This window comes from Lynx rufus, unplaced genomic scaffold (genome assembly GCF_022079265.1).
Source record: "Lynx rufus isolate CCGP_SWC_20201006 ecotype Redwood Valley unplaced genomic scaffold, mLynRuf1.p SCAF_4, whole genome shotgun sequence".
Taxonomy (NCBI): domain Eukaryota; kingdom Metazoa; phylum Chordata; class Mammalia; order Carnivora; family Felidae; genus Lynx; species Lynx rufus.
In genome coordinates this window covers 136,655,515-136,672,008 of record NW_025814856.1, presented here as the reverse complement: position 1 = coordinate 136,672,008, position 16,494 = coordinate 136,655,515, and the positions used below count along the sequence as shown (strand labels likewise).

At 40.7% G+C, this 16,494-nt stretch overlaps 1 protein-coding gene and 1 pseudogene across 1 annotated transcript in view; one reads left to right on the top strand and one right to left on the bottom strand.

Annotated features, from left to right (window-relative positions):
• CTTNBP2 (cortactin binding protein 2) overlaps window positions 1–16,494 on the top strand; it is a 148,734-nt gene that overhangs the window by 126,826 nt on the left and 5,414 nt on the right. The window contains exons 15-21 of the mRNA XM_047097409.1: window positions 3,636–3,788; window positions 3,964–4,151; window positions 7,439–7,617; window positions 10,361–10,566; window positions 10,915–11,100; window positions 13,482–13,545; window positions 15,102–15,234. Coding sequence (XP_046953365.1) covers window positions 3,636–3,788; window positions 3,964–4,151; window positions 7,439–7,617; window positions 10,361–10,566; window positions 10,915–11,100; window positions 13,482–13,545; window positions 15,102–15,234 — 1,109 coding nt within the window. The remainder of the gene's footprint in view (window positions 1–3,635; window positions 3,789–3,963; window positions 4,152–7,438; window positions 7,618–10,360; window positions 10,567–10,914; window positions 11,101–13,481; window positions 13,546–15,101; window positions 15,235–16,494) is intronic.
• Window positions 5,859–5,959, bottom strand: LOC124525235 (uncharacterized; annotated as a pseudogene).

The following is a 16,494-nucleotide window of genomic DNA, read 5'->3' as shown; positions in this document are numbered from 1 at the left end:
TCAGAAATAGAACTTTGAAGTAGCATAAGGCAAGGGAATCTGAATGGCTGGCTTTCCGGCAACAGGTTAAAAGAAATCTCCAGCTATAATATGGGGTGGGTGGCTTCCTTTCATCTCTGTAGACCCTGATCAGAGGCTGGTTAATCCTTCAAACTGGAAACTTCCTGCCCCTGGGGTTGGTTAATACATTAGGCCCGAAACTCTGTCAAATGACCTGAAATAGACACGTACTATTCCACAAATAAAATTTACCTTTGGACCAACTTATTTAAGGATGTTGAACTTAAGTAGTTAGAGAAGTAGGTGTTACTGAAAAAATGAGGTAATGAGACTGGCAGTGTTGAAGACAGAGCTTTCCACCAAAGAAACCCAGTCTATTTGACCCTTGGTCAGTACCTCACGGGACACCAGGATAAACAAGGATGAGGTGCAACCCAGCTGAACTGCTGTGAACAGCAGCCTACCCCCTTTTTGTCTAGGGCACAAGCTGTCCATTTAATGTGCGATTAATTGACGAGCAATACAGCCCTCGCTTAGAATGTTAAGCCTCTCTCCAAAGACCTCCAGCACTCCTATAAACTCATTCGCTTTTTTCTCCAGCCTGAATTCTCCCTGGTTGCTCTCATGCTCGTGTCCCACCACCTGCTAGACATCTCTGAAAGGATGCCTAACTCATCAGATACGTCAGGCCTGAAACATCACCCCCACCCACACCCCAAGTATGCTCTTCACTCATGTGCTCTCTGCCTCCATGATCTGTACAACCTCTTCTCTGCTGGGACTTCAGCGGGGTCCTGCCCTTCTCTCAAGACAGTCAGCCCCTGGGTCTTACTGACTTCATCTCAAACACTGTTTTGTTCAGTGCCTCGGCCCTGAACAAATGCTCAGTCCAATGCCCTGGTTGAGGCTCCCATTACTTCATCAATCAGAGCCTGTGTGTTTTTCTGTTTCTTTCCTCTCCAGGTGTTCTTTGCACCGGAGTGAGATTTCAAAGCACAAATCAAGTCCTGTTTATCCCCCTCCTTAGACACTTCCATGGCTTCCCAGAGCTGGTGGCTTGTCCCTCCCAACACGACATTCTAGGTCTTCCACTTGTCATTTGTGGCCGGGTTCTGAGGCTTCATATCATCAAGTCTCACCCCAGGCCGCACACAAAATACTGATGGCCCAGCCCAGACCATGTGAGTCAGAACATCTGCGGATGGGTTCCAGGGGATGTTTCCCGGCAGCCCAGTCTGCCACACTGCTGCTGTCCACAGCTGTGGCTACTTGATCCCATTCCATAGATGTGACTCCACCCCCAGTCCCAGCCCATCATGGTAGGAGGTACGTATCAGCCTTGAGTTCACCATGATGCCCTCTTGCAGCTGTTCTCACCTTGACTTGATGCCTTAGTCCCTTCTAGGACTGAGCCCTGCCCTGCCTCCTTCTGTGCCAGTGTCATTTCTTACAACTAGTAAGCTTACCCATCTCCTAAGCTATTAAGATGCTATTCCTTGTAATAGTTGCATTTTCAAGTGCCACATCCCCCGGTTAGAATCAGTCACCTCTGGTATGCCATAGCACTTAGCAAGAGAGATACAGCAGTGGGGGCAGTGGGGGCAGTGGATGAGCATCTGTTAAAATGCAGGTACATGTTGCTACAGATAGATTTTGACTGGATGCCAGCTTCAGAGCCACTGGAGGTAGCTGTGCATTCAGTATAGATCAAGGAAAAGCTGGAGGTCTTCAGTCCTTGGTGGAAAGGAGGTAAACCTACCATTCAACTTGGTCTGTTCTTTATCACTAGGTAGAAGAGGTTTATTTATCACTGTTGTTTTAATGAACTATAGATAGATCACACTTGCACAGTGAATGTATTTCTAAAGGACATTTGAATGCTGGGAAGCACAGATTTTTAGCACTTTTTTTACTAAATAGCTGTGTTGAAGGGGATCAGATACACACACACACACATCAGACACTAGTGTTAACAGCCCCCACAAAGCAACTAAATTGAGAGGTGGCTGTTACTGTTTCTAGTTTTCTAGTTTTAAAGCTTCATAGCATGCAGAAGAGCTATATCAGTCTCAGAAGAGATTCATTTACAATGTTCTAGGAGTTCTCTTGAAAGTGAAAATGCATTGTGTCTGTAGTAACGAGGGGGAATCGAGTATAAGCCATTATGAGTATTTGTGAAAAGTGGGATACTTGGTAAAATTACTCTCAAGTATTTTAAAGTGATCTCTTTTTCTCAAGGTTAATTTGGCTAAGACTGAGGCATCTTAGAATCTTAAAAATTAAAAAGTGATCTTAATTTCAGTTAATTCACTGGTGTATCAGAAGTAGTGTATACATTGTAAATACAGTATTAACATTTGAGTGCTTAGGTTCTAGGCATATGTCAAGTACATTCTGTCTACAGACTTACTCGTTTCCTACATATAATCGTAATCTTCCATTTACTTTCCAGCTTTCATTTTGGGTCAGTATACAGTTTAGTCCCCCCATCTTAGTAGGAGGTCCACTGAGATTAGATTCAGGAGCCCTAGTCCTTCTTTACAACTGTTGGCTGAAACCCCAGTCAAACCACTTGAACCTCTCTGAGGTCTGTAAAATGAGAGAGAATTCATCTGCTTACCTTTGAGGTCCTGTCTCCATAATTTGATGAATATTCCTCATATGTGTAATTTAAAAGGTCATTTAAGGGCTTCTGACTTTCTGTATTATGAAATATACATCCATAAAATACATACTTATGTATTTATATTTATAGATAAGTGAATATTTTTTGAAGTTTATTTATTTTGAGAGAGACAGAGACAGCACAAGTAGGGAAGGGGCAGAGAGAGAGATGGAGAGAGAGAATCCCAAGCAGGATCCGTGTCGTCAGTGCAAAGCCTGATGCAGGGCTTGAACCTGCGAGCCGTGAGATCATGACTGAAACCAAGAGTCAGAAACTTAACTGACTGAGCCACCCAGCACCCCTAATGAATAATTTTAAATAAAATAACCGTTTAGCCACTGACCAGGCCAAGAAATAGATTATTCCCAGCTTCCAGAAAGTGACTGTGTGCCCCATTCTTGTTCACAAGTTTTTCCTTCTATAGGTAACCACTAGTCCATCTTTTCAGACTTTATTTTTTGAAGTTTATTTGTTTATTTTGAGAGAGAGAGAGAGAGAGATAAAGTGAGCATGAACAGGGGAGGGACAGAGAGAGAGAGAGGGAGACAGAGGGAATCACAAGTAGGCTCCATGCTCAGTGCTGAGCCTAATGTGGGGCTTAGTCTCAGGGCAGTGAGATCATGACCTGAGCCGAAACCAAGAGTTGGATGTTTAACAGACTGAGCCCCCCAGGCGCCCCCCAGACTTTCATTTTTAAAAATTTTTTCTTAAAATTTATTTTTGAGTGCGTGAGTGAGAGAGGCAGAGCCCGAGTGGGGGAGGGGCAGAATCCCAAGCAGGATCGAGTCTCTGAGTGTCAGCCCAGAGCCTGATGCGGGGCTCGAACTCAAGAACTGTGAGATGATGATCTGAGTTGAAGCCAGATGCTTAACCTACTGAGCCACCCAGACACCCCAGACTTTCATTTTTAACACAGTTCATACAGGTTTTTGTAAAAACTTTAATCACTAAATTTTGTTTCTGACCACAGCTTGTCTGATCCCAGTGAAACAGTCTCCTGTTAACAAGAAAATCATCATCATCTTAGAGAATTTGGAAAAATCTTCATTGTCTGAGTTACTAGGGGACTTTCTGGCACCTCTGGAAAATCGCAGCACTGAAAGCCCCTGGACTTTTCAAAAAGGTAATAAATGGCAAGACCATGCCCAGAAAGAAGCAAGCTTCTGTGAGATTATTCTAATCATTCTCTTGCTCAGAGTTCGAGTTACACCTCTTGTTCTTTCTTAGACTTACTTTACTCTGCATGGTCCCATCGTATGGCTTACCGAGGTTGGGCCATTGCTTTTGGTTTGTTTTAGGAAACGGAACGTCTGAATGTTACTACTTTCATGAGAACTGCTTTCTGATGGGAACCATTGCCAAGGCCTGTCTGCAGGGCTCCGACTTACTGGTACAGCAGCATTTCCGCTGGGTTCAGCTGCGGTGGGACGGTGAGCCCATGCAGGGGCTGCTGCAGAGGTTCCTACGGAGGAAAGTAGTGAATAAGGTAACAACCTGAGCTGCAGCATGCCTCCTGGAGAAGGGGTGTTAGCGTCTGGGGGCCTGGGCGGGAGTTCTACCGCTAAGTGACTGTGCAGCCTTGGTCAAGGAAAAATTTCGGATATTCAAGGATTAAATAAGATAACACATAAAACAGAACAGTTTCTGGACTGTGTTAAGTAAAAAAAAAAAAAAAAAAAAGGAAAGAAAACAAAAAGCAAATAGGTTTTACTGTTGTTATTAACTGTTCTCAAGGAGTCTCTCCACGTTCTAAATGCTATAGATGGCTAGATTAGGAAATTGACCACTGGTTTTAAGAATAGCTGCCACTTCCTTGGAGTCTTCAACATTATCCATCCGCTCAAGCCAGTTTTAATATGTTACTGCTATACCGTGCTATAAGAAATATAAAAAAAAGTCACATGAAACATTAAAATTCTCTAGCTTTAGACACATTTTCAAGAGTGAGTAGAACTAGTTCAGTGATTGTTTTGGAATAAAATATTCTGTAGCCCCCAAATAACAAAATCAACTTAGTGCCGACCAAATTTAGGACATTACTATTTAATTACTATACTTAAATCGAGCCAGTATGAGTGTCAGCTTTGATTTGATGGTACCATGAGCTTGATTACTAAGACTTTATCCCTTAATCTAGCCCAACAGGCCACATTTGGAAGACAGTATCTTCTATCACAATATTTTAAGCTGCAGATAACACAATACCCGCCGCTACCTACTTCACAAAAAGAGGCTTTTTTCCCCTCATATAACCAGGCGTCTTGTGGCAGGTATCGGTGACTTCTGTTCACCTCTGTGATGTCAGGTCCTGGGTCTGGGGGAGTCTCTTGACCTCCCTTCAAGATGGCAGGATGTCAGCCAGGCTTAGGCACCACACAAAATCAGAGGCAGGAATCTGGATGCTACTTCAGATAAGAGAGCTTTGGCCTTCTCAGTTTCTTTCTCACGGAGCAAAGGATCTTTTTCTGAAACCCCCAGAAACAGAAGGCTTTCCCTACACATGTCATTAATCAGAACTGGTTTTTTGCCCACCCCCTTGCCCCAGACCATGGCGAGACTTCTACCTTCTCTACCAAGTACCTGAACAAAATTCTGTGTCTGTTGTGTTAGAGTATGTGAATGTGCACACATTTGTGGGTGCAGGATTGGGAGGAGAGTGAGGAGAAATACAGAGTGGGAGCGGTTCTGGTAATTCAGTGAGCTGTGCTTGCTTGCCAGTAGTGATTTGAGTTAGTATTTGAAATTTCTAATTTAATCAGAGAAATTTTCTACCCCAACTATGTTGAAGACTGTTGGCTGGTAATAAATACATGCTTTTGACCAAAGCCAGGCCATCGTATGATGACCACCAGTAGGAAGAAAGATGAGGTAACAGCCATCATAGTTGTGTAGCTTTTCATATTATTGATGCTTCCATTAATTTTATCATTAATATTTAAATCTCTTTGCCAAAAAATTCACATAAATAATCACAAAAGATACTCATTCTTGTTAAGGCCTTTATTTTTTAATAAGAGCAGTTTTAGATTGCAATAAAATTGAGAGGAAGATACCCAGATTTGCCAATACTCCCTGTTCCCATACATGTATCATCTCCCCTCGTCATCAACATCACTCACCAGAATGGTACATTTCTACCAAGAATGAACCTATATTGAATCCTGATCACCCAAAGTCAATAGTTTACCTCAGGGAAAAACATGCAAGCTTCACGAATTTGCACGTCATCCTTGCCCAGGGGTCATGCTGGTCTCTGAAAAGTACCAGTTTTATTCTGTAGATGTGGAACTATTTCAGGTAAAATGTACCCCCCCCACACACACACACCCAGTTCTCTGATACACGTAGTTTGTGAAGGATTTATTTTAGTTATTTTGAAAAGTAAGTTCCAAGCTTTAAGCTGTGCTTTTTTCTCCACTGTGTTTGAGAATGGAAACAAGGGGTGTGCCGTGAAGAACAGGAAGGCAGAAGGGTAATGCCTTTCACTTACCAAGAATCACTACAAGCAGGTTAATAAAACAGATTCCTTGGGTACATGTATGATGGGCATGAGAGGCTCCTGCCAACATCAGAAATCTCCTAACCACAGAACAGGACCCAAGCTTTGGGGGCACTTACACATTTGCTGGCACTTGATCAGTTTCTTTGTACAATTCCTTCAAGGAATAGAAGTCAAGAGGTCTTTCAGGACAATACCAGGCATCCTACTAGCATTTAATAAACAATAATTATACCTTTATTAATAAGTAAATATTCAGTTGTCATTAATTGTAGTACATGATCTCATTCTTGCTGGAAGAATATCAGAAAAAGAGAAATATGATTGTTCTTTTGAACAGAAGGGAAATTATGAGATCCCAAAGCCTCATGTAACATACTAATATCATTTTAACAGAGCTGTGGGGATCACTGAACCACTCTTTCATTTTGGCCAAATTATATCCCTTCAAGTAGGACCTACCCATATTCATAGACTGTCCCCTGTCTTAATATCATAATTACTTGACAAAACAGATTTATATGAATCTTATAAAATACTGAGTTAACAGCCATATCTGACTTTTTAAATAATTGAAGGATATTTTGCCTAATACTAAAGAAATCTTTGTCCTTTTGTGAACCCTCTGTACTACAAATTTTGATTCTGTAAAATATAAATCTAAAAAGAACCTCTACCATCAAAGCCTGTATGTTCTATACTAGTGTTTAAAATTTGCATGTTTAAAAAATTTGGAAACAAATTTCTTTATGCCAGCAGAACTGTGTACATTTTGATGAAGTTTGCATTTTATCTGAGACCTTTTTTCTAGGGAAATTAAATACAAGGCGAACATGCCACAGATCCAGATGTACCATCTTGTCACTTACCCAAATATTGCAATAGCTAATGTCATTTTCTGCTTTATGAAATCAAAATCCTTTTGAACACTATGTGCAAGTCCCTGTGAGGTACTTTGTATGCATGTGAATAATAATTTCTTCCAAAATTGATATTTAAGAATTTGTGTAAGGTTTCTTGGTCGTCTTACTGGTCTTTTGTGTCTGAACCCTTTCATTTTGCCTCATCAGCTGCAGGTCTGAACCTCATGCTAACACACTTGATATTGTGGATTAGCTGTCCCTCCCCCAGCCCCTCAGGCAGATCAGATGCAGCTTCATTTTTGTTTTATAGTTTTAAATGTTTGCATTTTTAATTTGTGAACTGTTAAAAACAGAAGGAAAGGAATCACTGTTCTAAGCCAAGCCCCATGTTCGGCCTCTCTGTCTCCGTAGTTCAGAGGTCAGATGCCCTCTCCCTGTGATCCTGTGTGCAAGACTGTCGACTGGGCCCTGGCTGTCTGGCGCCAGCTCAACTCCTGCCTGGCCCGCTTGGGCACACCTGAAGCACTTCTGGGGCCGAAGTATTTCCTGTCTTGTCCCATAGTCCCAGGACATGCCCAAGTGACAGTGAAGTAAGTGTCATTTCTCCTTATTTACCTATGTATTTATTTACCTATTTATTTATTTATTTATTTATTTATTTATTTATTTATTTATTTATTTATTTATTTTTGAGACAGAGAGCATGAACGGGGGAGGATCAGAAAGAGAGGGAGACACAGAATCTGAAACAGGCTCCAGGCTCTTAGCTGTCAGCACAGAGCCCGACGCGGGGCTCCAACTCACGGACCGTGTGATCATGACCTGAGCTGAAGTTGGACGCTTAACCGACTGAGCCACCCAGGCACCCCCTTATTTACCTATTTAAAATAGAGCCTTAGCGGGGCACCTAGGTGGCTCAGTCCATTAAGCGTCCGACTCTTGGTTTCGGCTCAGGTCATGATCTTACAGTTTGTGGGTTCGAGCCCTGCAGCGGGCTCTATGCTATCAGCACATATCCTTTCTTTCCCTTTCTCTCTGCCCCTCCCTTGCTCGCTCGTGTGCGCTCTTGCACCCTTGTCTCTCAGATAAATAAACTACATTAAATTAAAATTAAATTAAAATAAAGCCATGGTCATGTTTGGGACCTGTGAGAGCCAGCATGCTGAAGGGCCACCTTGTATCACCTCCTGTCATCAACATGGAGTGGCAGAGCTCTGTGCTTCCTGTCCGAGGATGACCAAGACTTACCTGTTGGGTAGCTCCTAAGGAAACTGTTTTTACTAAGACCTAGTAAGTAGCAGTTTCCATCTGTCAGAGAAGGCTCCTTGGAATCCTGTTCAACATGTAGTGCTGTGTCTCCTGGTAAAGGCCTACCTGAGATATTCATCAAGGATCCTGTAACCAAGAACAAAAGCGTGCATTCTATTGATGAATTAAAAAGCTTCCTCCTCTATTAATGAGTCTTAAATACTCACCATGTTTTCCTTTGTAACAGTTCACGAGAATAGACATATTAATAATAAGGTTAATGAAATAGAAAATCAGGAGGAAAAAATTCATCACAGTCCAGCTTAGTAAGGTTCTGTGATTGGCTGTTAGCATCGAGACTGTCTTTCTGGCATCCCGGGCAGCAGTCCATTTCGGAAAGCAGAGGATACAGACAATCTATCTTTTCTATGGTAACAAACTGTCAATTTCAAAACAGCTAATTGGGGGAAAGGAAGAATTACAATATTAAAATATATACAGCATTTTCTTGCTAAAGAACAGAGATACATTTATTCATATAATTGCCTCTTTTGTCATCAGTGTTAAATTTAAGCATTTTTCACATCCAGAGTCTCAGGATTCTTAGGAGCTAATTTTGGCCTTTCCTATCTGAAGCACAGTCTTCGCCAGCAACTGTAGAGGTTCTGAGATGTTCACCCTACTTGCAGGCCAACGGGTCAGGCTGCCGCAAGTGCACAATGCTGGATCAGGGGCCAAGGACTTCATTACTCACAGTGTGGCCCCAGTCAGCACTCCATATTTGCATTGGTTTTCCTAGGTCCAGAGGTCCCAGGGGATGATGCATGGTGGCCCATGGATGCTGGCTTTGCCTCACCACTGCCCAACAATGGGCTTAGGAATGCCCCCGTCCCCTGGGGGGGGGGGGTTGCTAGCAAATCCACCCACCCTTTGCCCTGGAAGGAAACATCGCTTTTCTTATCCTAGTAAGGAAATAAATCTGCCTCCTGCTCCAGATGGAGACACCATCTCTATCTTCCAAGGCTGTTTGCCATACTAACGTCCTTGAAAAGATAGTCCAGAACTAAAGTGGACACTAAATGTGCAAAAATGCCATGGAGGATTATCTCCCAACAACCCTCTTAAGGAAGTGTGTTTTGTTTTGTTTTTTTTTTTAAATCAAAGCCTGCCATCTTTACCCCGTTAGCACCTGTAGGAGTACCTGTGCAAGTTTGACTCATGCTACAGAACACCAGACTTTTGTCTGTATTCCCTTATTACAGTTTTTTTCCTCTTGAATTACATATCATTAGACATTAACAGAGAGCTTAAAATAGAGAGATGCTTGATACCTGGGTAAAAGTTTTAACAGTCTTGAAAGGCGTGTGCTGATACCTAATGGTTTTGAAAACTTTGCTGTATGAGGAGATGTAGTTTAGTTTCTACAGCCTTTAATCAAGTGTCTTTTATTTTTAATGTTGCAACAAAGTGTAATCTTTTTTGAAGGAATTTTAATTGCTATTGGATGCCCGAAACTTGGGTAAAGTCCTGCTACTACAGCTGTTACTGCAAAGAGTCCATCTTAGGAGACAGCTGGTTGACCCCATCCCTGCTCTGCAGGGCTAAGCCCACCTACATGCAGACACTGAGACTTTGCCTTGGGGTAGACAGATTTAATTTGCCACTGATGATAAGATATACCCCAGTTTCAGAAATATTAGAACATATGTGTCTTATTAAGAAAATAGGGCAAGTAAGCTTAAGCTATTTAGACATACACTTCCAGGAAATATTTTTTGTAAACTTCTGCCTATAAATTTACCTTCCTTTCCATGTATTTTATTCATGCATTCATTCAACCCACACTTAAGCACTGATAACTGCTCTCAGTGATTTTATAAAACAGTTTTTTTTAATACACATTGTATTTCTGAGGCAAAATGTCACTTATTCAAATGTCACTTATTTCAAAACTACCTATGAAAGGTAGCATATCTGTAGAAACACTTAGTGTTTTCTCCATGCTCTTCAAACTTGTCCTTTGTAGTATGGTGTGTGATTTGAGAGAGGTCGGGTCCTAACTGTGAACCGCCCTTCTCTTGCAAGGTGGATGGCTAAGCTGTGGAATGCTATCATTGCACCCAGAGTTCAAGAAGCAATATTGTCAAGAGCCTCTGTGAAAAGACAACCTGGCCTGGGGCTGGCAACTGCTAAAAAACACCCCAGCCAAGGACAGCAGGCTGTGGTTAAAGCTGCTCTCAGCATCTTGCTCAATAAAGCCGTGCTGCATGGCTGTCCCCTCCCAAGAGCAGGTACAGGGTTGGTGCTGGGAGGGGAGGGAAGGGGAGGAAACTCCCTCTTTTTGCATTTGTTATTAGGGAGCGATTTTTTCCTTCTTTGTAAGTAAAGAAATTATGTCGACTCAATGTATATTTCATACCATTGTTTCAGAACTCACTCTCTCTAAATTATTGGCTCGTGTTTAAATTCCAGCTCTCCAAGTGAATGTTGTTGGTTCACAGCATCCCTGCTTGGGTATTAAGCACGGCCATGATTCTGAAGAGTAATTTCTTGGAGAATTGCAGTTGTTCTGTTTTGCTTGACTGAAACTGCATTATCACTGCCTTCCTTTTGGCAAAACGTGATTGGTGTTGTTTCAGAGCTGGACCAGCATGCAGCTGATTTCAGAGGAGGAAGTTTCCCTCTCTCTCTAGTTTCAAGCTACCACAGTTACAGCAAGAAGAAAGGAGAGACCGGTGCCTGGAGAAAAGTGAGCACCAGTCCTCGCAAGAAGTCTGGCCGCTTCTCTCCACCCTCCTGGAATAAGCCGGGCCTGAGCGAGGAAGGTGAGGGAGGCGTCTGTGCTGCCTGGAGGAGCGTGGGCACTAGTGATCGGGTTTCTGATTGCAAATGTGCTTTTGAGTTTTTCAATGGATATTTTCACAGAATGAACAGGGAGTAGTAGGTACATTTCCAGAACTATTTGGGAGAAATACTCGTTTGTTTTTTGTGGCATCCACAACTAAGTCTATATAGTTTTCTCCTTTTATGTGTCTAAAAGCCACATATATTTCTTGAAGTATGTGAATAGACATATTTGATGCCAGTTTAAGGCCTTTGTGAGTGAATCAGTTTTAACTATTTCTTTTTCATATATTGTACCATGTGCCAGGTTCTATTCTATACACTGGAAATAGAGCAGAGAAAACACAAAAATCCCTACCCTCTTAGAGTTTACATTCTAATAAATCATCAAAGAGATTCAATATAATGGAAGATCATCTATAAAAAAGATAGAAGTTCTCATTCTGACAAGATATAACGCATTTACTTCTGGTGTTAGACCTATTCATTTTGGCTTTGATAATAGGGTAGTCAACAATTATACAAATTATAAATGTCTTCTCTAAAGGAAATCCTTACTTGAGTAAGATAGAAAAGATGTTCCAACCTCTATGCACTGTGGATTTCTGATATATGTAATTAACTGTAGGTCTTCAGGAGCCCCACCCCTACCCCCAACATATCCTGTTGTGTATAATTTAATGGCAATGTTATAGCAGTAGAGTTGCTACAAAAGAGAATATTATGCCTAACATCTTGAAACAAGAAAAATTGCTTTTGTCCATTAATGTATTTTCATACTTAAGCTCGATTTTGTTGATTTTTAATATTAATACATGAGGTAATTATAAACTCCAGCAAGTTGTATGTCCGTAAACGTGAGGAATTTTTTTTTTTTAATGATTGAATAGAAACTCACTGAATAAATTGAGAGTCTACTTACACTTTTTTAAGGTAAATGTTGCCATTATTTCCCAAAGTTACAGTGTTTGATTCAGGGAGTAAAGTCATTAGACTCCAGCCCCTAATATGGTCTGGAGACTCCCGAGGCGACCTTCTGCAGTAAGGACTATACCTCCCTCTTGTTTATCCCTGTGTATATTGCAAAAGAGCTCTAAAGTGAGTATTATCCTCTCCATTTCCAGGTAACAAAACTGAGGTTCAGAAACCCTTGGCTGTGTGTCCAGATCACCTCTTCTGGAAACATGGGGATCTGCAGTCCATGTTTTTGTTTCTTGCAAGTCCAGTGCTGTTTTCCTCCATCCATGTCACTTTAATCCCATGGTACATGGAATGATTCATAAACGCTCCAGATAGGAGTCATCCAGGCTCTTCACTATTATTTCCAAGTTTGTTACAGTTTCTATAGGGTTTAAAACCAGCTTCTTGCTTGAGCCAAATAATTATCTAAATAATAAGCATTGTCAATATATACTTTATAGTGCTGACAAAATCAATAAAATGAATATGAATATAGAGCAACATTATGGAAATAAACTCAGAAAACTGTTACATAAAATATTTAAAAGTTAAAAAAATTATAAATGATTTGATGTTTATATTCAATAATTATACTCTTTGGAACATGAAACCTTATTTGAAAGATTAATAAAATTGTGTGCAACCACAGCATACACGGACATCAACAGAGATTTATAGAATCCAAAACTAATTCTACAAAGTAAAATTCATGGGTCAGTGGTTAGGAGAATAAACCACTAACTGGTTAAGTATCAAACATACCTCTCTGGTTATTTCATTTTTTATAATGGTAAAGTTTTTTCCCAGTAACTCCATTTGATAAAGGATTATTGCAGTCTTTGGGTTGATAGTTTTTTTGATGCCGTTGTTTATCAAAATAGAAACCCCTTTGCATTCTGTACAGATAAGTAGGGATGACCATAACGTTTGATAAAGACACGACTTTTTTTTCTCCAGACCTAAAATAGGTCACCAGCTTCTGGAGGCAGGAGCCAAGCCCAGGTGCCTGTATGGTAATAAGGGAAAGCCGCTAGTCCACCTCTCTGACAATGACAACAAAAGTATGGGGGAAAAAACTAGTATGGAGATTATCTCTGATGATCTGCTCTTCATGAGGATATATTCAATTCAACTTCTCAAATCATTCTTTAAAGATCATTTGTGCTGGCAGCATTCGTACAATTTTGGAAGAGGGACCATTCATTTGTAACAGCAGTGCCTGGGCAGGAAGCTACATCCAGAGCTACTGCCCTGAGGAAAAACGCCTCAAAAGATAGATTCAATCCAAAAACCGTACCAAAGTGCAGAATCCATAGTCTGTTTCTTTTTAATACAGAGTTCAAGATGCACAGGGACAATGATTCATTCTATTGGTAATTTTACTGTATTTTTCTTTGAACAGGTATCAGAATTAAAGCTGTGTCTCAGCAGAATTGTAACAGGAATGCTTCCCTGTCAAAACAAAAGTAAGTTTCCCTTTAACTTGGAGCAAATGATACGTGTTCCCATTATTTGTGCAGCTATAATAGCGTTAAAATAATTTTTTAAAAAAATAGAGGTCATTCATTAAACTGAAATCTAAATGAATGTGTAATGGTAGGACAATTTTCCCTTGTAAGTTCTTTGGCCTAATAATCAAATTGACATAAAACAGATTACCGGAAGAAAACTTAATTTCCTATGTAGGGGAGCCTCAAAGATAGGAGACTCGGCAAGTCGGGCTGTTGAGGCTTATATGCCATCCTTAGCTAAGGAATGGGATAGGGGCCTGGGGTGCTTCACAGGACGCCAAGAGCAGATGCTTGCCTGCCAGACAGATAGGTATTTCAGATCAAAGTTATCTCTGGTAATAGCTCTTTCTGGACCAGCCCCCGATCTAAATTCTTTTAGGTACTTAAGGGAGAGGTAAAAGTTTTTCTTGAGTCAGCTGGGTCTTGATTGACTTCACATCAAAATAACCCACATGCCAGAGTGACACATTTTGGGATGGCATATTCTCCCCTTCAGATGAAATTTAAAAAAACATGTTCTTTAAGCTCAACATAAACCCTTTTTTGCCTTTAGTTTGTTGAAAAGGTCAGAATCATTATTGGCTTCGTTTTTCATCTAACTTGATCATCATTAATGCATTTGACATAAAGATCTGATAAAACCCTACATTTGTGAACTTTTAAACAGGCTTTAGAGGAGTGATTTTTTTTTTGAATACTAGATTTATAGAAACTTGCTTTTAGGTGCTAAATGTTTAAAGTGATCATTTTATTTTCTTAGGTTGCTTGTACGGAATTGATTGGTTCAGCTTACAGATTTTGAGGTACAATCGCTTGGTTAATCATAGAATAGAAATGTTAGGGCAGTCTGTAAATAGCTCTCCGTTGTAACCCAATAAATTGTGTGCCCTGTCACTTGACAGGTAACATTTAGAACGCTGGTTCACAGAATTAGAAATGGGGTGTAAAGAGAGAGAAGATTGATAAGGGAAACCATACCAGATGCTTCTTTCTGCCAGACACACTGCTAACTCCATTATATATAGCAGCCCATGTGAGTTCCCCAGTAACTCTATAATACAGATACAAGGAATCCATTACAGCAAAGGGAACCCAGAAACTAAACTGTTCAGGAGGCAGAAAAAAAATGTGACCCATGGCCATGCTGCTAGTAAGCGGTAGAGCCAAGTTTGAAATTCAGATTTGTTTGAGTGTATCACACTGCCCTCTTCTTCCACAGTATTTAGTGTCTCAGGTTCATTTAGGCTTGGAGAAAGGGAAGAAAAGGGAACAGTAAGGAGACCGGAATGATGTAAACCAAGTGGATTTCTCAGTGAATAAAATTTTATCTTATTGAGTAGTATTTTGAGTGGGAGTTACCAAAATTGTAGGAGAGTGAGTTGTGCCATCAAATGACATTTTAAAATCCTTTTAAAAGGATATTTAAAAACTCTTTTCTTACCCCACACCAAACCCCCAAAACTGGATTGTGGTTCCCACTTTGAAAAACTCTTTTCTGAACTTTGTATTAGGTCTTTAGAGAATGATCTATCATTGACATTGAATTTGGATCAGAGACTCTCTCTGGGTTCAGATGATGAAGCAGACCTTGTCAAGGAACTTCAGAGTATGTGCTCCAGCAGATCTGAATCTGATATAAGCAAGGTAAGCAGTACAAATGGGGGAGGACATTGAATGGCTTGCCCAACAGAAGAGAGATTGCTTTTTTTTTTTTTTTTTTTTTTTTTAGTGTTTATTTATTATTGAGAGAAAGAGAGAAAGAATGCTAGTGGGGGAGGGGCAGAGAATCGAGACAGAATGCGAAGCAGGCTCCAGGCTCTGAGCACACAACCTGACGCAGGGCTTGAACTCACAAGCAGATCATGACCTGAACCAAAGTTGGACGCTTAAGCGACTGAGCCACCCCAGAAGAGAGAATTCTTAGAACCAACACTCATTCTCTGAAAGAAATTCCTTATTGAATAGTATGGTTAATGCTCCAAATCAAACCATCCTTACTTGGCGTCAAAAAGCTTTTTCTTCCAAAATATCTTTTCTAAAATAATGGAGTTCTCTTTAGTATAGCCTGTTTTCCAAACTCTTCTGAAACACCTGAGGTTAAAATTGCAGTGCATTCAGGCAGCATTAGGTTACTCAGGCTTTTTTTTTCCCTTTTTCCTAAGGTTGGCATATAAGTCATCTGTCCGTAAGAGAGCATCACAGCAGACTCATGTTATAGACACAGGAACAGCCACAACTTTCCTTACAAATAAGAAAATTGGGCCTGTATGGGGCGCCTGGGTGGCGCAGTCGGTTAAGCGTCCGACTTCAGCCAGGTCACGATCTCGCGGTCCGTGAGTTCGAGCCCCGCGTCAGGCTCTGGGCTGATGGCTCAGAGCCTGGAGCCTGTTTCCGATCCTGTGTCTCCCTCTCTCTCTGCCCCTCCCCCGTTCATGCTCTGTCTCTCTCTGTCCCAAAAATAAATAAACGTTGAAAAAAAAAAAAATTAAAAAAAAAAAAAAAAAAAAAAGAAAATTGGGCCTGTATAATCCATGTAGTCATAGTCTTTAAGCTTTGAAAATTGAGATCCAAATATAGAAATCAGTGACCCAGATTCACAAAGGTGATTTCACCAGCATCAAGCTCAACCTGTTTTGGGACTCTTCGAGCTGCAGCAAATCTAACCAGACTTCCATTATGAATGCCATTTATGTGAAAGGGAGGATAAGCAGGTGGTTATAATGTGCAGGTTCCACTGAAAGACTCAGCTCTTACATCTGCACAGTCCTAGTCTCTAGGACAGAGTAGAATTGGCTGTCTTATTTAACCTTGCTGGAAAGGAGATGAAATACTTATCTACTGGAAAATTAAGGTAATGACTAAAATCTTACAATTTTAGCCTTTCTTGCCAAGAAAGATTTTTTT